Source organism: Plectropomus leopardus, chromosome 17 (genome assembly GCF_008729295.1).
Source record: "Plectropomus leopardus isolate mb chromosome 17, YSFRI_Pleo_2.0, whole genome shotgun sequence".
Taxonomy (NCBI): domain Eukaryota; kingdom Metazoa; phylum Chordata; class Actinopteri; order Perciformes; family Serranidae; genus Plectropomus; species Plectropomus leopardus.
Window position 1 is genome coordinate 21,478,158 of NC_056479.1, and position 22,189 is coordinate 21,500,346.

General features: G+C 38.8%; 3 protein-coding genes across 8 annotated transcripts in view; all 3 read left to right on the forward strand.

Moving 5' to 3' along the window:
* The first annotated feature begins 493 nt into the window (after positions 1-493).
* On the forward strand, positions 494-3,057 carry LOC121956520 (interferon-induced protein 44-like). Its single transcript, XM_042504781.1, has 6 exons — positions 494-1,159; positions 1,321-1,365; positions 1,739-1,789; positions 1,920-1,953; positions 2,205-2,403; positions 2,744-3,057. Exons 3-6 carry the CDS (start codon positions 1,741-1,743, stop codon positions 2,915-2,917), a joined length of 456 nt encoding a protein of 151 aa, XP_042360715.1. The 5' UTR covers positions 494-1,159; positions 1,321-1,365; positions 1,739-1,740; the 3' UTR covers positions 2,918-3,057.
* LOC121956279 (interferon-induced protein 44-like) lies at positions 2,942-4,095 on the forward strand. Its single transcript, XM_042504416.1, has 4 exons — positions 2,942-2,963; positions 3,056-3,232; positions 3,329-3,429; positions 3,568-4,095. Exons 1-4 carry the CDS (start codon positions 2,942-2,944, stop codon positions 3,727-3,729), a joined length of 462 nt encoding a protein of 153 aa, XP_042360350.1. The 3' UTR covers positions 3,730-4,095.
* A 1,931-nt stretch (positions 4,096-6,026) lies between these two features.
* Positions 6,027-22,189, forward strand: part of spag9a (sperm associated antigen 9a) — a 40,444-nt gene continuing 24,281 nt past the window's right edge. For 3 of the 6 annotated variants that reach the window (XM_042504865.1, XM_042504866.1, XM_042504868.1), the window contains exons 1-6: positions 6,027-6,497; positions 11,875-11,995; positions 15,371-15,441; positions 15,553-15,641; positions 17,149-17,293; positions 20,321-20,410. In XM_042504865.1, the coding sequence (XP_042360799.1) occupies positions 6,198-6,497; positions 11,875-11,995; positions 15,371-15,441; positions 15,553-15,641; positions 17,149-17,293; positions 20,321-20,410 (816 nt within the window). In that variant the 5' untranslated portion in view covers positions 6,027-6,197. The remainder of the gene's footprint in view (positions 6,498-11,874; positions 11,996-15,370; positions 15,442-15,552; positions 15,642-17,148; positions 17,294-20,320; positions 20,411-22,189) is intronic. The other 3 variants (XM_042504869.1, XM_042504870.1, XM_042504867.1) reach the window with 2 other exon arrangements.

Consider the following 22,189-nt stretch of genomic DNA (forward strand, 5'->3'; position numbering starts at 1 on the left):
ATGACCAACCAACAGAGAAAACTTAAATGTTTCCTCATTTATATTCTATGTACTATATTCATCTATAGCTCATTAATTAATGTATTTCCTCTCTGGCTGCAAAGTGGGATCAAAGTCTTTCATGTTGTGGTGTGTCCTGTGTTTAAATGTAATTTAAAAGAAATGTCCTGCAGCTCTTCATCACCTGCACTAGTCTATAATAGTTACATTGAGGGTGTTGAGAACAGCTGCTAACAGCTATCATCATCCCCAGTTAGAGAACGGTTGAAATCAAAACAAGGCAGGTAGGCCGGGGCACCTGGCCCCCAAAAAACAAAATCCACCCCTGATAAAAAAAAAAAATGTAAAAAAAAATGAAAGCAATGGATAGCACCTGGATAACAGAGGAGCAATGTTTTGTCATATTTATAAAGACTGAAATCTAAAGTCTGATTTTTAAACAGCTATTATCAACATGCTTTAAAAAGTCACGTATAGTGGAGAATCTCAGTTTTCCGCTGATATCAGATTTGCTGTTTTGACATCCAGAGACTCCACATTGAGCTTGGTTACATCTTCAATTTCTGCGCATTGATTCGCCAGAAAAACACGAGTTGTTCAGCCTCCGAGCCAATCAGCAAGGGTTGAGAGGGCTTTGTCCCGCCTCCTGTGCTCCGATTGGAGGAACATTTTCACTGTCCTTATGTTCTCGGAAATTTGAACACACGCGGAAGGGAAACGAGACGAAGTACGTGTATTTGCTTATTTGGAAACATGTTAAAAAAAATAACAGAGTAGCAAGACAGAGCTCAGCAACAAGCAAGAACAAGATGGCAAAATGATGGTGAACAGTTGTGCATGAAATAAGTGATACATTTAGCCCTGCAGTACACAAGCCATATTTTCCCTTTTTACACTTCTCTCATATTTGGTTCAGCACCTGCTCCAAGTTCAGATTGGATGTGCATGCATACTTTCTCCTCTGCAATTTAATGTGCGACACGCCAAACGCGCACAGCCCCCACCTGCCTGTTATGAGACTGCAGAGTAGAAATTATTTTAAATCACATGACCTAAAGGAAACCGAAAGGATGCGCGAACAATAAAAGCTGCATTGCCTCAAACGATAAACATCATTGTAACACTAAAACGGGCGCCGACAACTACTGGACACTCCCAGGTATACTACTCATGTCTTTGCCATTCACTTAGCAATGTCAACTCATAATTAATAACTGCTTTAATTTACAGGAGACCGTGTTGTATCGTCTCATAATTTGTTACAGTTATCACAAGGGTCTTTTAATACATTTAAAAAACAGCTTATTTTCTTAATTTCAGAAGCACTACTTGAGGTAAACCATCACCATCACAACAAACGCTAAGGTAAATAACCTTTTTTTTTCTAAATGATCGTTATACTGATAAATGTTACATTTCTGGATAGAAAACGTTAATCAAAGAGCAAAAAAATACTAGAGAGCGCAGTCTTCTTTAACCAGATGAACGTTAGTTGGTCAAGTGAAAGGGGAAAATGTCTATAAATGTATTCAGATTTAGTTTAACCTTTTTGCTTTTAGTTTCTCTATTTCAATTCATAGAACTATAAATACTCATAAAGAATTAACACTTTGCTCATTCAGCACAGTTGAGACTGAAATAAATATTCTAAAATACTATGTTTCAAAAATATCTTTAACATTAGATTTGGTTTTAGGAATTAGGACTCCTGTTAACATGTTGCTTTACTGTTTTGTAGCCATGGGAGGTGATTGGTCCAACTCTCAACCCTGCCCACCTTCTCCTCCTAGTAAGATAATCAAAATATTACAGAACATGGTGTATATATATACACAAAATAAGATATTCCTCATTTGTGTTAACATTTTCTCAAAACCTGACTAATGACATCAACATTACACCTTCTCTTTACTTGTCAGCTTTTCCTGAGGAATGGAGGAAAATACCATGGGGGTGAGTAATGTGTGTAATATTTCGATGCCCTCTGGTGTTTAATGGCTTTTCTTCAACTGAACTATTTTTAAAAACCAAAACTGGGTATGCTTTTTTGTTGAGACTGTCTTTTGTTATGTTATTTTGTGTTGATTGTCAGCCTGAGTAATATGAGTGTTTCATTTAAGGAGTATGTGACAGCTAAGCACACCAAAAGTAACAGATTTAATGAAGAACATCTGAAATCTAATCTAACCTTTCTTATTAAACAGCCACCCAAACACTGACCTGCAGTTTGTGATGGATTATCAGCCTCATAATAATGATGTCCAGCAACTCAGAATTCTGGTTTATGGACCCATTGGTGCCGGCAAGTCCAGCTTCATCAACTCTGTTGACAGTGTTTTGAAAGGCAGAATCTGTGGTCGAGCTTTTCCATATGACATGACTGGACATAGCTTCACCCAAAAGGTATGAATCACTTTTTTGTGGTTTAACCAAGGTTGTGTATTTCATGCACTGTAAAACTTGAGCAAATCTTGGTGAACCTGCAGGGGTCATTGTAGTCGGTGGGGGATTCAGACTTTTTTAGCGGCCGGGGTGAAAAACAAAAACAGGTCCTAGCTGCATGCGGCACCAGAGTGCAGAAAGTCCTCTAGCAGCCTATTTGGTTTATGTGGATCACAGTACACAGATCAGGCAGCAGTGTTTAGCACCTTGTGTTGAAACTAACAAGAGACAAACTGTATTATGGCCAATATTCACTAGATGCCCACATTATTGTTAAATGTGCACTTTTGGTTTTTTTCAGTACCAAACTTACAAAATCCAAAGAGGAGGACCAGAGATGCTTTACCCTTTTTCCTTCACTGACATCATGGGCCTTGAGAGGGGAAACGATAGAGGAATTTGTGTGGAGGACATCAAACTGGCCATGATGGGACACATAAACGATGGATACACTGTACAGTCACTCAATTCATAAAATTCTGTTGGATAAATTTCAGTAATGCAATCCAGCATTGTGATCTGTTTCACACTAACAAATTTATTTTATGAAAAGACATAGAAACTATTTATATGCCAAAGGCATAATTTAATTTAATTTTACATTGTTTTCCAGTTCAATCCCTCTCTCTCAAATACGCAAGGATTCAATATTACAACACAAACCCCACACCAAAGGACCGTGTTCATGTTCTGGTTTGTGTCATCTCTTCTTTCTCTCCCATACTCGACGTTTTGAGTGATACACTATTCATAAAGATGAGAGAAGTCAGACTTGCTGCCAGAGACATGGGTAAGAGTTAGGGTTAGTTATTGGGATGCATTCATTAAATTCAATAACCTGACAAACATTATCTTGATTTATTTGGATTCTGCTCTGTATCTGCAGGGATTCCTCTAATGGCTATTCTCACCAAAATTGATGAAACCTGTCCAGAGGTCGAAAAAGATATAAAGAACGTGTATAAGAGCAAGCACCTGAAGAGACAGGTAAGTTTTTCTCTGTCTATAGAGAGTTGTTACTAAAGTGGGAATGATTCTTTTTTACATATTAACAAACTTACACAAATATCTCTTGTGAGCAACACTTTGCTGCCATTACTCAAATGTCAAATTATTCACATTTAGATGGAGGAATTGAGTTTGGCCCTGGGTATTCCACTTTACCGCATATTTCCTGTTAAGAACTACCACTCAGAGATCGACACAAACGCAGACACTGACGCACTGATACTGAGCGCACTGAGACGGATAATTAACTTTGGAGAAGACTTCCTCAATGACCTGTAAGACCTCCATACTGCCAAAGTCAGTCTCCAACACAAAATAGACTTTGTGATTTTCTTTTATGCATTTGTATTTTTGTATTATTAAGCTTATGCTGTTAGTTGTTGGTTTTTTTGAGTTGGTAGTTTCTGGCATTGTATCTCTCATTGATCATGAAACTGGTGATCAGCAGGTCAAATGGCTTGTCTATGCTAAAATTTGGTTGAATTTCCTCCAAAAGTGTCACTTCTTAGACAACTGATAACGTTCGCTGTACATATTGTTCTAACAGTATTTTCTGTTTCGGTGTTTGAACCTGTAATACATTGAGACATTGTGTTTTAGTACAGCTGTTCAGCTGAAACCACAATAAATGAACGTAGCAAAGTGTGTTGATAGTTACTCTCTATTTCATTCCTCCTGGTCCACAAGGGGTAGCCAAAGCTTCACAGGCAGTCCAGAGGCTGTTTTCAGGACTGAAACTATTTATTTACCTTAACTATATACAGTAGGTCTATGTCTCTGCATTTCATCTTTTTATGTGAAGAAAATTAAATGAAATTGTTATTTTATGGCTATATTTTAAATTTTAAATTTGTTAAAAATAAATAACAAAAAAAAAATTGAAAAAGCCTTTCAAGTATGTATGATTGTTTAAAAAAAAAAGAAATTAAAAAGTTCCTGCTAATGACAGGAGAACTCAGCTTGATGCAGTATTCACAGGAGATAATCTGCTCAAAACTGCTCATTTTACACAAACTTCCTGCATTTATTTCATTCACCATTTGGGCCAATTGTTCATTTTATCTGCTGTCGCTGTGCTGTTTTGTCATGCATTGAATGACATATCAATAAAGTATTCCTCTTAGGTTAAAAAAAATGTCAGGGTTATCAGTTTATCTCATGACAGTAAAGGGAGACAAGGAGGCCTCATGGTGACAAATGAAGATGTAAAACTATTGTAGGAATTTTAATTTCAACTGGACATGCTTTTTTTTTTAATTAAAATTAAATATAAAATAGGCTAAAACTACATTAAGCCTGAAGGTGCCCCATGACTCAGTATTGTGTAATGGAATTACTTATGAAATCAACGTGATTTTTTCCCCCTTAACTTTGTAATTTATTCACATAATCGCTTTCAAAATAAGACTGAGTTACTTTCTTCTGTAGTTAACCTTGAAATCATTCAGAAAGACTGCACAATTCAAGCTGTCAGTGCAAATATGTTTTTTTTTCTGTCAGTGCAAATCATCTTACGTCGTTGGCATGATGTGACGTCATCACGTCATCTGGTCAACAGCTCAGCTGTTTGTTGGTGCCTTTAGGGGCCATTGGAAATAATAACACTCACCTCGCAGGACATGTAGTGCGCATGTCATTCTGTTTAAAACTGTAAATGTATTCCTAAACATTTACGATTTTACATGAATTCTGTTTTTTCATCTAGTAAGATATTACCATAAAATGTGTCTTTTTCTTCCCATAAGAAACATCTATATATATTTGGGATATTTACTATTATTAGTAGTAGTGGTAGAAGTAGTTGTAGTAATAGTGATAATAGCACTATTATTGTTATTGCTACTATGATTAGTATTACTATTATTGCTATTATCGTTAGTACTGTTATTATAAATGGTATTATATTAGGACAATTGTTGATATTATTCATATTATTATCATTATTATTCCATTTTAACAAGCATTACAGTACCTTTATCTGAGCCCTTTTCTAGTTAGTTTGTTTAAGATCCCAATTAGCTTCTGTATTAAACAGTAGCTACTCTTTCTGGGGTCTCCATTAATTTATTATTTTAGTGTCTTATGTCTCATTTTATATGTTTTATTTTGTGTTTCTATCATATTTGTTTCTGGATGTAATATTTTCCTATATTACATGTTTTATCACTATTATCAGTACTATTTTTCACTCAGTGGTAAGTTATTATTATCATGATTATTGTCATTATTATCTCCCTTTAACAAGCATAACAATAATAATGTCTCTATATTATTCCCTTTTTTGATGTCTTATATAATGTTCTATTTTTTAAATCTTTGTTTATATAGGTAATATGATCCTACCTTACTTGTATTTTTGTTTTGTGTGTTTTTTTTTTGTTTTCATGTATGATGCTATTTTTTAAGTGAAGCCCATTGTGTTTACGCCTGCCGTATGAAATGTGCTATAAAAATAACATGACTATTTTTTACGATTTCAGAGGACTCTGGATAATCTGTGACTTCCGTCTTACATCGAAGCTCTGAATTACAAGCTTTGGATGAGCATTTGAAGGCAGCATGGGACAAGTGAGGGAAAAAGAGGAAGACATCCACGTAGCCTGTCTCGCGGCCGTGTAATGTCCTCAATGTGTACGTTTATTTGAAGAAACGCTGCTTTAAATTAAGCGGGTACCGTCGCTCATAGTGGCGGGGTGACGCGAAATAACCCACAGCGGTGCAGTTTGCTGACAGGGAGCGGGCTAAAAATGGAGCTGGAAGACGGAGTTGTGTACCAGGACGACCCGGGCACATCAGCGATGATGTCTGAGCGGGTATCGGGCCTGGCCAACTCCATCTACCGCGAGTTCGAGCGGCTCATCGGGAAATACGACGAGGACGTGGTGAAGGAGCTGATGCCGCTGGTGGTGGCCGTCCTGGAGAACCTGGACTCGGTGTTCGCGGAGAACCAGGAGCACGAAGTGGAGCTGGAGCTGCTGAAGGAGGACAACGAGCAGCTCATCACCCAGTACGAGCGGGAGAAAGCGCTGAGGAAACATGCAGAGGAGGTGGGTTGAATGGAGCACCGGGGCGGTCGCTGGCTTCGTGTTTTTGGGGAGTAAAAAAGGCTGTCTCAGGTGTTTAGTCCTCCCTGCATCCCTGTGAGATGAATTAACCTGCACACGTGGCTGGGCAGCATCCCACCCATCCTGCTGTGGTGCTCATTGGGGATGTAAACAAGGCACAGTCATAGCTAACGTCAGGCTGAAATGGCCTTTTTTACCCCCCTTTACAGCTGTGTTATAGCACATGACATTCAAATCCAATGATTGGAGTTAATTCTCACTGCCTCGACATTTTTTAACATCACCTTTTTTATCAAATTCATCTAAAAACACCAAGTCGCTTATTGCATCGGATAGTGAAGTCACGTCTGAGTCCTGTGAGACCCTGACTGAGGAAACAGCAGGTGAAGTGACTCAGCATTTTGGGGAATCACTGGAACATAAGTAATAACAAAAAACACACACACTCAGGTATAAGAGAGTGAAAGATTTGCTTGAAACAGGCTGTCAACAAAGAAGTAACACAAAGCATCCAACCACAACTTTATCCAAACTATATGATGATCATTGGGTCCATTTCTCAACACCTTGCACTTCTTGCAGGTGATCAGCTCCTCCCTTCAACTCTGTGCTGAGCATGTATCATCACCTAAAATATTTATTTATTTATTTAACCAGAAAAAAATGTCTTGAGTTTAAATTTGTTTTCAAGAGTGTCTTGGCCAAGACAGGCAGCAACATACGCTACAGACAGACAACATAGGACATAAAAAAATCAAAAATCTTAATATATTTACTCCAAAACAATCAATATAAAACACAAAAATAATGAAATATATGCTATAACAGGGTTCCTGCAGATCCTTAAAAAGTCTTACAAGGCAATAAATCCATTAATTTAAATATAAGGCCTAAATTGATATTAAATGTCTTAAATTAGCCTTCTAAAAGTCTTAAAAATGCTCAGACATGAGAAGTAGGGTTGTTTTTGCTGTTGATCATTTTTATCTTGCATTGCATGTCAAAAGCTCAAAACAATGGGTAACTTTAAAATAATAATAATAATAATAATTACATGAATGTTTCTCATGTTAACATCACATGTTTTTTCGTACAATATTTATTTGAAAAATAAAAAAGAAAACCGTAAGTAACTGATGACAGATCGTGCTTCCCCCACCCCCCCTCAGTATTAGCTACTGTGAAATTGGTCTTAAACTTTATTCCAAGTGTCCAAAAAAATCTTTAAAAGTCTTTATTAAAATGAAAATAACAATAGCAGAGTGTTGTTGGGAGGGAAACAGCGAGATCTTGGCACTGGGAAGTTAATTTGGACATACTTCCCACGTTGTTGCGATACAGAGCTGGTCGAAAGTCTCTGAAGTATCCCTTTAAGTCTCAGTCTTTAAGGTCCAGTGTGTAGGTTTTAAGGCACATCTTTTGACAGAATTGGTGTATAATATTCCTGACCATGTTACATCAGTTTATAATCACATGAAAATAAGAATCGTGTTTTCATTTAATGTGAATGAATTTGAATTTGAATTTTGCAAAATGACTAATATTGGCCCCAATAATTGTCCAGGCCGATAATCTGGTGACCTCCTAGTTTTCACGTCGGCCACCAGAATTCTTGCTTGGCACACGAGAAAAGTTTCAGTTCTGCAACCTCAGATGCTAGAAGCCCTGAATCCTACACACTGGATGTTTAAAAGATAAATCCAGTTAATTATATTGATACAGATGAGGGCTGACTTTAAGCTCTTAGTAAGGTCAAAGCTGCTTGAACACTGGATCCTACATTAATACCACAATGCAACTAATAGAATTTCCAGTTAGACTCTCCGTGCCTGATAAATGCCAACATCTTTCAAACTCCATGTCTTCAATTTATGACACACTCCTTTGTCATGAATTTATAGTTTGCAAACTCAGACTGGGGAAAATAGAGGCTGAATCGTGCTCTTCATGTTATGTAAACTGACTTTGATATATAAAATTGTAGTAGTGCTCCTTTATAAAAAAAACATAAAAATTAAATCAAGTCTGCATCTGCTGCTGCACAAAGTTCAAAATGTGGAAAAAGTAGCAACCAAAACAGCGCATTGTCATGTGAAAGCTGCACTTATTACTTGATTAGACCTGTCCAACAAATGCTACACCATAGTGTGTGTTTGTGTGTGTGTGTGCGTGCAGGATCTTGTGTTTTGGCTGGGAGAATCTCTAAAGATGTGTGTGGTATAGATGTGTGAATCTGCCTCCAGGCCCTGAGCTTATGTATGAAGAGCAGCGTGATGTGACTCAGACCTTCTGTCTCAGCTCGCATTTTCGACTCAGGGCATCTGGACAGCAGGGACACTAGCCCAGTATGCTGTGGACACGTAGACTTCTCCGCACACACGGTGACACTGAAGCAGTGTGACAGCCAGGCACACAAACACTCATACCCATGCACAGCAACATTACTAGGGTACCGTTCATTGTTGTAGTAACATATCATGTCAAATATAAACGCGCAGGCTTTACGGGATTGTCCTGGGAAAGACTCTTTGTCCACTTCCCTGAGGAGGAGTGAGCAGGGGTTCGCTCGGCCTGGCATTACTTCCAGGTCATGTGATTCTTTGTCAGAAACATTCAGAAAGGGGACTTCCCCCAGCTTGAACTTTTGCATTTTTTCCCATTTCCTTTTTTGGTCTTGAGTAGAAGTATCAAATTCTGGTGTCACAGACTGAGCCCTGTTTTTCCAAAATTGTGAAGGGTGCCACATTTCTTTAAAGGAAGCTTTTTCCAGATGAGAGTTCAAGATGTCATGTGTATTGATTTTTTTAGACCTTTTTCTTGCTGGATTGACCATTCAATACCTTTTACCTCATAAATTCAGTACAGACATGATCTGATAGTATTGTCATCCCCCCTGCTATGTTACGCAGCCCAGTTTTCTCAAGTCTCTAAATGTAATTTGAAGATGTAGACGTTGCAGATTGCTCATGATATTGATAACGTGTGAAAATCATCGATTTTGATTATGCATGAGGCATCTGGCCAGCTGTTCAGGTCATATATACCGGGAATACTCAACTTGCTTTGCTTTGGGGCCATTCTTGCAAAATGACAGGAGGCCCGGTGCCAGTCGCAGCAGCCCCATACATGTTTCCGGGATTGTTTCTAGGATTTTAGGGGTCTAGCTCGTACCTCTGTTGGGGGTGCAGGGATCCTTCATTTGCACTTTTTTTGATAAACAAGTGCTATTGTGATGCTGTTTTATGCACTGTGGCACATTATGTATGCAAAAAGTACAAAAGCAATTCCCAGTGTGAGTTACTTTTTTATTGCAAATTAGAAAATGGTTGGGGGGCCAGCCAGGACCCTTTCAAGGGACCGATTTTGCCCTCAGACCTTAAGTTGAGTATCACTGATCTATACTGTCCATCATAGCACTTTATGACTGTGGGGTTGCTGCTGTTGATATTGCTTACATAAATGTGCTAATTTTGCATTATTTTATGTCTGCAGCGACTTATTATTTTCATTTTTCACTAATCCATTAATTATTATCTCTCAGTTATTGTTTGTTTAGTCGACGAAATGTCAGAAAATAGCAAAAAACGCCTGTCATAACTTCCCAGAGCCCAAAATCACGTGTATAGATGCCTTGTTTTTCCAGCCAACAGTGTGACACAAAATAATATTCACTTCCCTGTCATAAAAGACTCAGTGCAGTAAGACTCGTGTCCGGAGAGGGACAGGCAGCTTTATAAGTGACTGGGCTTGCTCAGCTGGACAGGATGTGGACGGTGACACACTCCTGCTCAGAGATCCGCCTAAAAGGAAACTGGGAGGAACAGGAATTTCCGGATGAACCATAAAGGAAAGACCCTGTTCCTCTAATCCAGATTACACATATTGTTACATTCACCATCATGGTTCAGTTTGTAGAGTTATGCAGTGGTGGCACATGTGGTTTTTGCTATTATGTGATCTACTGTGTGTGTAGACCGTTAAAAACTTGATAATATAAACAGTTTAGATGGGTACGAGTGTATTTCCTGTTGGAATGTTTGTTGATGCAGTAACTGACAAAGAAACTATAAAAGAAGGAATATTTTGAGACCAATAACAAGGAAATGATTGTGCACATTTAGATAAAAAAAAAGTCAATTATCACCACCTAATGTGTTTTTTCTTAAAGTTTCCTTGGTAGCTGACAGGAGGTAAACAAGGATCGAAACTTTTGTCCTTGCAGCAGAATAGCAATGAAACGGCCTATACGGCTGCAACCAACTATTATTTTCATTGTGCGTTGATTTTTTTTTGATCCACTAATCATTGCTATAAAATGTCAAAAAGTAGTTAAAAAAAAGACTAATCACAACTTCTAATCCTCAAATGTCTTGTTTTGTCGGACCAGCAGTCCATTTTCTCTTATGAAAAGCTGCAACCAAAGAATGTTTGGGAATCTGTCATTTCAGCGAGAACTGTAACATATCAAATACATTGTCATACATACATAATGCAGCTTATGTTTGCATTAAGTATTAGGGATGTGCGCCATTAGTCAACTGGTCGATTATAGAGTACATCGCTACCCATTCAAGCACCAGAAATGCTCGCTGGTTAAACTGAGTCTTAAAATCATTATTATTTATGTTCACTCAGTGAAAATGCTTTTGAAATAATCATGTATGTTTCCTAAATATTTATTTTCCTAAAGAATACTGTCTTCAGTCTGTGTTTTTTTAGTGTATTGTCGCCATGTTTTGTAGTAAAATAGTTAATAATCGTAGTCATGGTGTTAAGTGCTGCACATTTAAGAAAAATATGATGTGGTTGTTGAGAAATGTCAGATAGTGCATCTTATAGTGGTTACTCTTAAATTATGCTCAATTTTGACTGTTTGCTTCATTTTTTAAATTTTTTTTTACCGAGTAGACTAGTGGTACTGGTCTAAATATACACTTAATTTTGAGTATTAAGGAAATTAGTGGCAAAGAAAATCCCTTATCAGTATAGAAAAAAGCAAAAAAAGCTGATGCATGAGAGGGAGACGTTCCCAATTTTCAACCAGCTCTGTGTCATTGCGGTGTGTGCAGAGTGTGCAGAGTGTGCAGTGTGTGCAGTGTGTGCAGTGTGTGCAGGCCTCCTCTCTGTACCACAAGAGTCCGCAGCTTCCCGTCCGTCTGCCAGAGGTCAGCCACACACTGCTCAGATGGTCACAGTGTGTTGACACAGAGCTGGTTGAAAATTAGTGAAGTTATGCTTTAATATTTAGAAACAGCGTCTCAGTTACTATTATTACTACTGACTGTTAATGAATGAGTTTTTGATTTACTGCCAGCGAGTCTGACTAAGGTCTCTGTGTGTGTGTTTGTGTTCTGAGTAGAAGTTCATCGAGTTTGAGGACACTCATGAACAGGACAAGAAGGACCTGCAGAACCATGTGGACAGAATGGAGTCCCACTCTCGGCAACTGGAACTCAAGATCAAGAACTACGCAGACCAAAGTAAGCACACCGAGACACACACACACACACACACACACACACACACACTTACATTCACATGCACATGTTAGAAAAATGTGATCATTTATTACACCATGTCATTCTTCTCATAAAAACTGTCCTCCACTGTGTCACGGAGAAACATCCATTCATTGATACAAGAATTCAATGGTTCCTCAGTGTGATTTTTAAAAAATGTATGTCTGTTCCCGTGTACAAGGCTTTTTTGTTCTCCTTACTGCTTTAGCCATATTTTGCATTCACTTGTTTGATGTCTTTCTCATGCCGTGCTATACCTACTTTCTCTCTCTACACACTCACACGCTCTGTCTCCCTCTTTGCGGGGGTAACAGTAATGGGATTATAGGATTTCTGTTATTCACGTCCTCGTAATGCGGCAGTGCATTACCGCCCATCTTATTGGTGGATTAAGGAATGGAGGGAAAGTGATTGGCTCTTATATTCTGTCTGGTTGGATGTAGTGGATTCTGGTGTGGTATCAAGTGGCAAAGCAACACGGCTAAATGAGTCATTCATTCACACAAAGCTGTGAAAGCATGAATTTCCTCCATATCTGACGTTTAGCAGAAGCATTGTCACACATAAGTAGCTCAGTGTTTGGTTTATTCTGGAAAATTAATGCAAATCTTGTCTTTTTTTCCTCCATTATTATTCATTGTTAATTCCATCCATCCATCCATCCATTTTTGTCCGCTCATTATTAATTTCTTTCCCTATTTTCTTTGAAAATGGAGATACTTGAGTGTACACGCTGTACTCAGTCAGTGGGTTCAGTCACTCCTCTGCCACTCCCACTGAAGAGTAAATCATTCATTCATCACTCTGTGGCCTGAGGCCTCTAGGACAGAGTCCACAGCTGCTGTAGAGTTAGTAAGGCCGCATTTGGTGACAGATAATAGGAAACAAGAGAATAACTCCTTTAAATCCATTCTCTTTCTTTCGTCTTGGCTCTATAAACGTTAAAAAAAAGTCTTAATAGACATTGGATCCATTAATCCAAAAATAATGCCTTAATTGGTACTAAAAGATCATAAATAGATCTTTCAAAAGTCTTAGAAATGATGAGATGTGAGAATTTAGATTGTTCTGAGTCATTTTTCTTATGTAGCTTTTCACATTATTAACGATTCATTCTGTTGTGCCATTTTTAGGATGTCTTAGTCATCACCTACAGTCCCATCTAGCAGTGATATGCCAGTTTTATGGTATACCATGATATCAAAGATGACGATTATCATACCGTGTGCATTTGCTTATCTACGATATCGGGAAAAAAATGCAACTGGATGGAAAATCTCACCTTTACTTTAGTTATAGGAAGAGCACCCGTCAACAGGCTCTGTCTCCATATGTAACGTTTAGCACAAATTAGCCTTAATGAGTTTATTATAGTGGCTCAAAAATAAATAAAAAAAATACAGTGTTGACCTCGTCACTGCGGTATTGTCATGTGACTGCAGTAGTGCTGTGAGGCGGTTAGTGCCACAGCCCTTAAAGGGCCTCAGCATTTTTTCTCTGCATTGGTCAAGCAAAAGGCATCCAGCAATCTAATAATTAAGATTTATACATAGACACACAACCTCAACCTCCTGGCTTCCCAGCAGATTTATGACAGTTTATTAAATGGACTTTAATGTGTGAAAGTGCAGCTCCCTCGTGGATCAGGAAAATGACACTGTTGGTGTTTCTGTTGTGTTGTTTTTGTCTGTGCTTAAAAGACTTTTGGGGTAAACAAATTGTTAATTCAATCAATAGTATTACTCTAATGTTGAGCTGCACATTCAACTGATGATTTACCAAACCTGCACTAACAGGAAGACACAGGAAGGATTACTTCAGTCTCCAGCAGCCTCGTCTGTGTGTAGCCTTTCTCACTTCACGTCATTACACGTCCCCGTGTCCCAGTAATGCCAGAGTACACACACACAGGAGCGACATTATCACAACACATGCAGAAGCTTTAGCTGCTGTAATTGATAGTATCCAGCCTTTATACTGTATATCCGACTGTCACAGTAGCTCTCTGTGTGGCTTAGACCTGACGCGCTAATAAGGGATTAGGTGTTTGTCACTTCATAAGTCGGCCTAACATCGAAACCTATTTGAGTGAGATTACTCGCTCTGCCGTGTGTCCCAGTGTCTCCCTGGTGGAGCAAAGTCATGCTCTTCTGTGTACTACAATCAGGTACAATGAAGGTCTGAAAGTTTCAAAAGAGTAGCTCAACATTTTGGCAATGTTATGATTCTCATTTAAACATTATATCTCATTTGATTAATCTGCACATAAACAGTGATTTGCTGTTTGAGGAGGTGTTTTATGCATGACTTTTTCTTGGCTCTGAGCAAATGCAGCTAGGGCTGGACAATACGGGGTTAAAATATTCCAGCTGTACAATGTCAGCCAGAACAACCAGCAATTGCAGATATATTTGTGCAATTTCAGCTTGGAGATGTGTTGAGTTTACTACACAAACTCTCTTTTTTAGTCTTATGATTAAGGTAATAACCTAAAATGTCAAGATGGAGAAGAAGACAGATTCTTACACCAATTTTCATTTTTAATCAGAAAAAACAAGCCATACACCTTCGAAATTCAAATTTGTCTCTTTCACAGATCTAAGACTAGCTTTATAGCCTCATCATCTACCACACTTCATTAATACCTGACTGTAACAAAATAAAACTCACCAAAAACATCGGCAATGCCCCCCCTTTACCTGAAAGATCTGCTCACCCCACACACGTCAGCACGATCCCTCCGCTCCACACACCAACCGTCTCCATCCCTCCCAGGACTAAGCTGCACACCACGGGGGATCGGGACTTTTGTTCTGCCGCCCTCCCTGACCATCTGAGGGCACCACAGACTGTCGAGTGTTTTAAAAAGGGACTCAAAACGTCCTTTTTAGCAGAACTTATGACCTTTAACTGACTTCTTGCTGGTTGCTCTACTTGCTTTTATGCTCTTATGCTCTTATTTATTACTTTTAAATATGCTTTTATTTTGGTTGTTTTTTTATCTGTATATATAGATATTGAAGTAGCCATCTAAAATGTCAGCTATCCACTAAGCAGCAACACTCACTCATCCTTTTGAGGCAGACCTTTAAAGTAGAAAAGTAAAATGGCAAAAAATTGCACCCAAACCATCACCAATAGCCAGTATATTTGTCTGATTGCCTAACCCCACTTACAACCAGCCGAGACTCCAGGAGGTTACTGGTTCCAGGTTAAAAACGGTCTGGAATATAACCCCTATAACAATTTTTACAGTTTGTTTATGGTCAAATGACCCTTGTCTTGTGCCTTGTAAATTGACTACCTGAAACTGAGCACTGTCGAATTCTGTTTCAGTCGGCAGGTTAGAAGAACGTGAATTGGAGCTCAAGAAAGAATACAACTCCCTCCATCAGCGTCACACAGAGGTAAAGAGGGAGAGGAATGATGAGGGGAGGAGGGCAAAGTTGTCAAGTTGTCATCCTCATTTATCACATTCATGACTAGTTTCCTCTGGGTCTTTGGTTTCACTTCTGTAGATGATCCATAACTACATGGAGCATGTAGAGAGGATCAAAATGCAGCAGATTGGTGAGACGTCAGAGTCAAGCGCCGTCGGTCGAGTCAGGTAAGACCATGACAGATACGTTTGTTTTAATGCTGGGTGAGTGTCATATGGGATGGATGGCAGATATGGAAAAGACTTATATGTAAACAGCTTGTAAGTGTTCACGTCTTTAAGAGGGGTGTGTGATTACAGAGCTGGTTATGTGTGGAGTGATATGCTGTGTGGTAGGAATGCATCACCATATCTGTTCATTTGGGTTTAATTAAATTCAATGACACACTTTGGTTGATGTGGGGAATCCATATTTGTTTTTAATTGTGTAAAGAAGGCTATAGAAGGCAGCTATAATTCCAGTGTGGATGCTGTCATTAATGCTATTTACAAGTTGGAAACTTCCAATATGACATGAGCGCTGCTTTAGAGACACGTGGCGCTCCTCAGGAAGAACCCTGTCTTTCGTGACACAAAACACAACGGACAAACATGTAAACAAGTTTGTGAACTTATTGTAGGACTGATGTATTAGGGCTCTGACAGCATAATTTCACAATTATTTATCAACAAGGATTTTGATGCTTTCCACTTCTGCTGCTGTATCAACCTCAACCAAAAACGTAATTTTCAAACAGCACAAACATAGAAAATGCAAAGATCAACCCTTTGAAACCCGGATCGATAACAGTTATCTTGTGCTCCATTCAGTCGGCTTTTATTATTTGACCCTTTGATACCTGAGCCAATTGGTTTGATTTCTTTGGGGAAAAACATGGGGGAAAGGCAATGACCAACTTTTTGTCCCACAAATTGCAAGAAATTAGTCAAAGGTTACAAGAAAAAGAAAAAGAAAATGAGCTGGAAATTTGTCTTAAAAAATAAGACAGTTTTCCAGAAAACTATACTTTTATTATTTTAATTTTATATTTGAAATTCTTATTAATTTTTTTCTCTTGTTTTCAGGTAATTTCCATGAAATTTTTTTACTAATTTCTTGCTGATTTTCAGACCATGTCTTGCTAAGTTTCTCATTGCCTTCTCAGCATATTTTTGAAACAAATTAAACCAATTTGCTCAGGTTTCAGAGGGTAAATATTTTTATTTCCATACTATTTAATGTTACTATCTTGAAGATCTCTGTTTTGTTGTCTTTGGTTGCACTTGGGGTGATTAGCGTAAATTTCAGGTGTGTTTTGGGATTTTACTTTCTATGTGATGTGAGTTGAAGAATAGGTCTTCTGCGTTAGCTCCGCTCACACTCTCGTGTGAACCAACCACTGACGGGTGATGGAAAGAGTGTGTGCCGCTTACGATTTTTCCTGGAAATGTTGCCGCCTCGACACCCAGTTTGTAATACTGCAAATGCAGAGGCTTTCATCACATTTCATCAGTGGGCCACGGCCTCAATCACCATAGTGTTACCTCATTCGGGGTTAGATAGTGACTGAACAGGCATTTATTTAAATACAAAACTTTGAGATTATTACTTTAAATACAGTTTATTGGTTCAAAATTGGCTAAGTTGTGATGAAATTTGTGGACAAATATCAATTATTTGTTCTTGTTCCTTCAGGAGAGAGCGGCCTCTTTCTTTAGGGATCTTCCCATCGTCAGGTGGGGCGTCTTTGCTGATCCCCGATCCTCAGACCAGAGCAGAGACACCGGGCACAGAGAGCTGGAGGTTCACCGACCCAACACGGTCCAACACTAGCCTCAAGGTAGGTGTGTGGACGGCGGCTCCATGTAAACTTTAGTCACAATAGGTGGACTTAATACAGTGTGTTTTTTTTTTCAAAAAGAACAAACAACGACAAATGACATATCTCCTGACACAAAAACCTAACGACAGATTTTTGGGGGAATTTTTGACTGTAGGATAGCTGGTGACATGTTGAAGTCTGACAGTCTAGTTTGAAATATGATGATAATTAAAAAATAAAATATATAATAAAATATAATATAATACATTTTTCTCTCCCTTGTTTCAAATTATTTGACCCCTTATTATCAGTTACTACCTGAAAGCTCTCACCGTCTTAGCTGTTTGATCAAATTAAGTGTATGCAAACATACAAAATGCATAAAATATGGAGATCATTATCATCCCTTTTCTTGGCTGAGTGTTTCCAGCCCTCCTGCCAGCGCTTGAAGATAGAGGAGTTTTGGCTTTGGATCCGTTTAAAAATAGAGAGCCTTTGATAAGGCTCGGGCGTGCTCAAGCGTATTTTAGTAGGCGTCTGACAAGGCCATCTCTGTTTTCAGACATCCTCCTCTTTATCCATTGATGAATATGCAAACTCTGTTTTCCTGGTGCAGCAGTCAGTGGAGATCATTAAATGTATCACATGAATATTCATAATATAAATAGCAGCCATTTTCTATTTGATGCGCAAATTTGAATACCGAGTTTTATCTTATGATGTGTGTTTTCAATTTACTGCTTTAGATACTACTGGGAACACAAGTTAGTCTTCTAACAGACATTATTATGATTATGTTTTCTCTGATAAAAGAAGTTGTTCTTTATGCATAACAGTGACTGGTGCTGGTACTCAAAATACTTTTGGTGTGTGGGTTATGTTTGTATCTGTGGCAGTCTGGACCTGGAGGGTGACAATGTTAATTCATCCCACTGCTGCGTCTTTGTTAAAACTGGGACATCAGCTCTGTGGCGCGGTGCATCATGGGAGCGATGCCGCTGTATGGCTCGCAGCCAGTCACTGAGAGAGAAAAAGGCTAGCTGGAATGTGATTAGTTCTTATGTAATCGGTGCTACAGGACGGTTATTGTTGAGCTGTGGCCTTTTGAACACGAGTGGCTTTGATAGGCAGGCAGAGTTAAACAGAGATGTCATATTTATTCGTGGGAGTGGGTGGTGTTTTCATGTGAAAAGGAACGACAGGTTGATGAGGTGCATATGCGCGCATGCCAGCCATGATCTAATCTCCATCCACAAAATGAGTCATAAAAGCATCCCATTGCCTTCGAAGCTGGCGTATACTTGTTTTCTAAATCACTGCTTTTTGTTTCATTCAAGGGATCTTTACACAGAAATTAAAGAGGAACTCCACCAATTTAGCACATCTAACTCAGTTTGCAGGTCTTGGTCTTGATTTTGGTCTCGGGTAGTACTGGGTATGAAGAAAAAAGAGTTGCATAAAGCTTTTGGTGACTCCAGAGGAAGTTGTACGAAATCTGGTAAATGTCAGTTGGGGCTGAAGACAACAAGTTTGAAAATGAAAAACAATCTGTAGATGTGAGAAAGACGTGAGCTTATCAGACCTCTGGAGCCCGCTCCTCATCTCTGCTGTAGGATAGCTGCTTGAGGCTACATTAGCCACTGTTTCGGCTTTCGCCAGTGGCAGTCAGTCATAGACCACTGAGCATACCATCATGATTTAAAAGCCCCACCCTGCTTTTCTCTGTTCTTATTCACCATCATGGGGATGAAGGTTTGTTGTGGCCTGACTTGCATTCGTACCTGTCAGATTAACTGGAACCTTGTTTGGTGATCAAATCTGCCACCACCGCCGTGAAGATTTGCCACCGTTTACTCACTGATAAAAATCCACCCATGCCTGCTGGGCTGACTGCATTTTTATTTTATTTTATTTTATTTTATTAATTAACTGGAAAAATATCACAGTTTCCGGCAGGCACATAAAAAAGTGACAAAGCATTATCCTGAATAAGTTATTGATAACTCGCAGAAACTTTGTGTGCAATAGTCCACCTTCCACCCTCTCCTCTCTCTGTCACTCTCTCTCACACACACTCACACGCCGTGGGGCTCAGACTTTGTGTCTCTAAACTTGTCTGCAGTTCTGACAATTATGCTTCTGCAATGTGTAAAGCTGGTGGTTTGCCCATGGTCATGTTTTACTGTGGATGTTGTCATATGCCAATTCAGTAAATATCATCCAACCCTAAGTAGTATAACAAATTCTTCTCTCTGGCTAAACTGTCGGCAGAGTTGTATTGTTCATAATGAGATAAAAATATGTGGTTGTGGTCAACTTTGCAGTGATATGTTCTTCAAAACTGTCCATCAGTCTGACAAACATACAGTAGTGCAATGCAAAATAGATGGGGTACTCTTTTAAGCCAATCAAAGTAGATATATAGTTGTGCAATACAATTAGAATAATATTTCAGTATAGAATTTTGTAAGCATTTTAGTTAGTGATAAAGAAGTTGTGTTTTTAATTTTCATAACTGGTCCATACTTTAAGTACAAATGTGTACAAAGTACGGATGTAAAGATATCTTGAAAGGTATTTTGCCTGCAGGTTTGACCAAAGAATCAAGTTGGTTAGGGCAGAAACGAATGATACCTGTTAGAAAAAAAGTGAAAATATCCATCACAATTTCTTACAGCCCAAGATGTCTTCAGCAGACAGGACAAAGAAAAGCTGTAAATCTACACAATTGAGAAGCTGGAACTAGATAATGACGGAAAAAAATGATGATATAGGTACATTTTACAGAAAATGACAAACAAAAAAGATTAATGACTTTGATTAATGATTGTTGTATTGCATGTTCATTAGAAAGTCGGGTCTACACTACAACCTATCCGTGTGCGGACACACACACCACACACAGGCCTGCTTGTATCTACATACCTTGTTACATACAACATTACTGATCCATTCACTTCACAGACATGCACACTTTGGGGTGTATGCATTTCTGCTGAACTGCCTCTGCACATGTAAGCTTCATTCTTACTCTTCCCCTCCAAGCAGTTGGACTTTGGCGACCCCCCAAAGGAAAGGGAGGGTAAGAGTGCGCAGGACTCTACTTGGGGGAATTCACTGGCAGACGACTGCAAGGTAGTTGGATGAGTGGCGGCTGGCGAAAGTGCCAGTGGCAGTAGAAGCAGCAGCAGCAGCAGCACGCCTGCATTGGCTGTTGACCGCACAGTATTTGTGTTTGCGTGTGTGTGGGCTTCAGTAGTCTCCCCCACTATGCTGTTTCATCATTTCAAAAGCGTCGCCTCTAACTTTGTGCGTTTATAGACCCTCACTTCACACACCACCTGCAGTAGATCATGCTACATGAAACCACGCTCTGTATGAAGGCCGTATTGGTGTCTTTAAAAAATCTAAATGCAAACAGCAAAACAATCAGCTGTGTCCTGCAAAAAATTGGTTGATAATTAATCTTGTAAAGTCAGTAACAGCGTGGTTGCATCTGGCCCCCATATTGTTTTTCTTTTCAGTTAAATGCATGCGATTTATATTCCATATGCTTCTTCATATTTTGGCTTCATTCATGGAGAACTTCAACATAACCTACATTTTTGATCACTCATTGCACAATAACATAGCATCAGACAGTCAAATAGTTTTCTTTTCTTTTAATGCTGTCTTTGTGTAAAATTCGATCTGATGCGCAGTGGATTCATACTTTCAATCTCTGTCCATTTTCTTTGTAACTGTTTAGTTTTTGGATCTTGTCTGGGTTTGTGTTGTGTTTTGTTTTGATGTGTACCATAGAGGTAGTTTGTTGTGTAAAGCCCCCCTGCAGTCCGTGTAGCTCTGTGTGGACATCCTTGTCTGTGTTTGTGTGCTAGCTCTGTGTTGCTCCTGTTTTTTTCTCTGCCTCTGTTTGTAAAGTACAACTTTGTTTCGTGTTTCAGTGTCTTTGTTTGCATTTATGCACAGTTTTTCAGATTTCCTCATGTTGTCTTGAGTTCCAGTGTAACAACATAACAATTCCCTGTAGCTTAGTATTTCAAGTTAATGTGTTTAAGACATTTAGATTTTTGCTTTAAGATAAATGACGATGCTCTTGCTCTACAAACTGTAAGAGCTAAAAATAACTAGACTTCTGTCTTCCGTTGTACTGCATGTGTAGCGTACGTAGTGAACCTCTAGCCTTTTCTAGTTTGTGTTTAGCACTTGTTAACCATGTGAAAAGAATATATAACCCCTCAATTAAGCATTTGTATTTCAATCACTCACAATCCATTACACTGAGTGAAGAAAACTTTTGCATGCGTGCAGTGAATGAAGAATCCAAAAACAGAGTTCTTGATGAATTAAGGGCCACATTTAACAACAGCAAAACTATATCAAAACATTCATTTACAAATTATCTCAGAACGTGTTGCAGTATAATCTAAGTCTCATTTTTCCAGGTGTAAGCTCAGTATTTCCCAAACTGACAGCCCTTTCAACAGGGAACTGAACGTCTGCTCTCTTCAGTGCCAGACTCCATTGACAAAAACAGTCATTTTACTTCCTGCTGGTCTGCTGCTGCGATCAGTTACATTTTTGTGTTAATGTGTGACTTTGTTTTTTTTAAGGGGTTAGTTCAGATTCATCAAAGTCACGCATTAACACAAACAAACTACCAACCGAAGCAGCAGTAGACCAGCAACTCCCATGTTCAGCAGGTCTTATAACTTTGAAGACAACATCGGTAAGTTTCAGTTTCTAGTCAGTTCCCCTCTGAAAAGGCCTGTCTGTTTGAGAAGTACTGAGCATATGACTGGATAAAAAAAGACTTTGTACTGCACAAGTTGTGTCGGAGTTTGCAAACATGTTCTGATACGGTTTTTTAGTTGTTAAAGGTTGACCCCAGTGACTTCAATTCATCAAGATTTT

Coding starts and splice junctions, on each gene's coding strand:
- LOC121956520 (XM_042504781.1), top strand. CDS start 1,741: ATGGGAGGTGATTGGTCCAACTCTCAACCCTGCCCACCTTCTCCTCCT. Junction 1,790..1,919: donor CTGCCCACCTTCTCCTCCTA/GTAAGATAATCA, acceptor TTTACTTGTCAG/CTTTTCCTGAGGAATGGAGG. Junction 2,404..2,743: donor GACATAGCTTCACCCAAAAG/GTATGAATCACT, acceptor GGTTTTTTTCAG/TACCAAACTTACAAAATCCA.
- LOC121956279 (XM_042504416.1), top strand. CDS start 2,942: ATGCAATCCAGCATTGTGATCT. Junction 2,964..3,055: donor GCAATCCAGCATTGTGATCT/GTTTCACACTAA, acceptor ATTGTTTTCCAG/TTCAATCCCTCTCTCTCAAA. Junction 3,430..3,567: donor GCAAGCACCTGAAGAGACAG/GTAAGTTTTTCT, acceptor ATTCACATTTAG/ATGGAGGAATTGAGTTTGGC.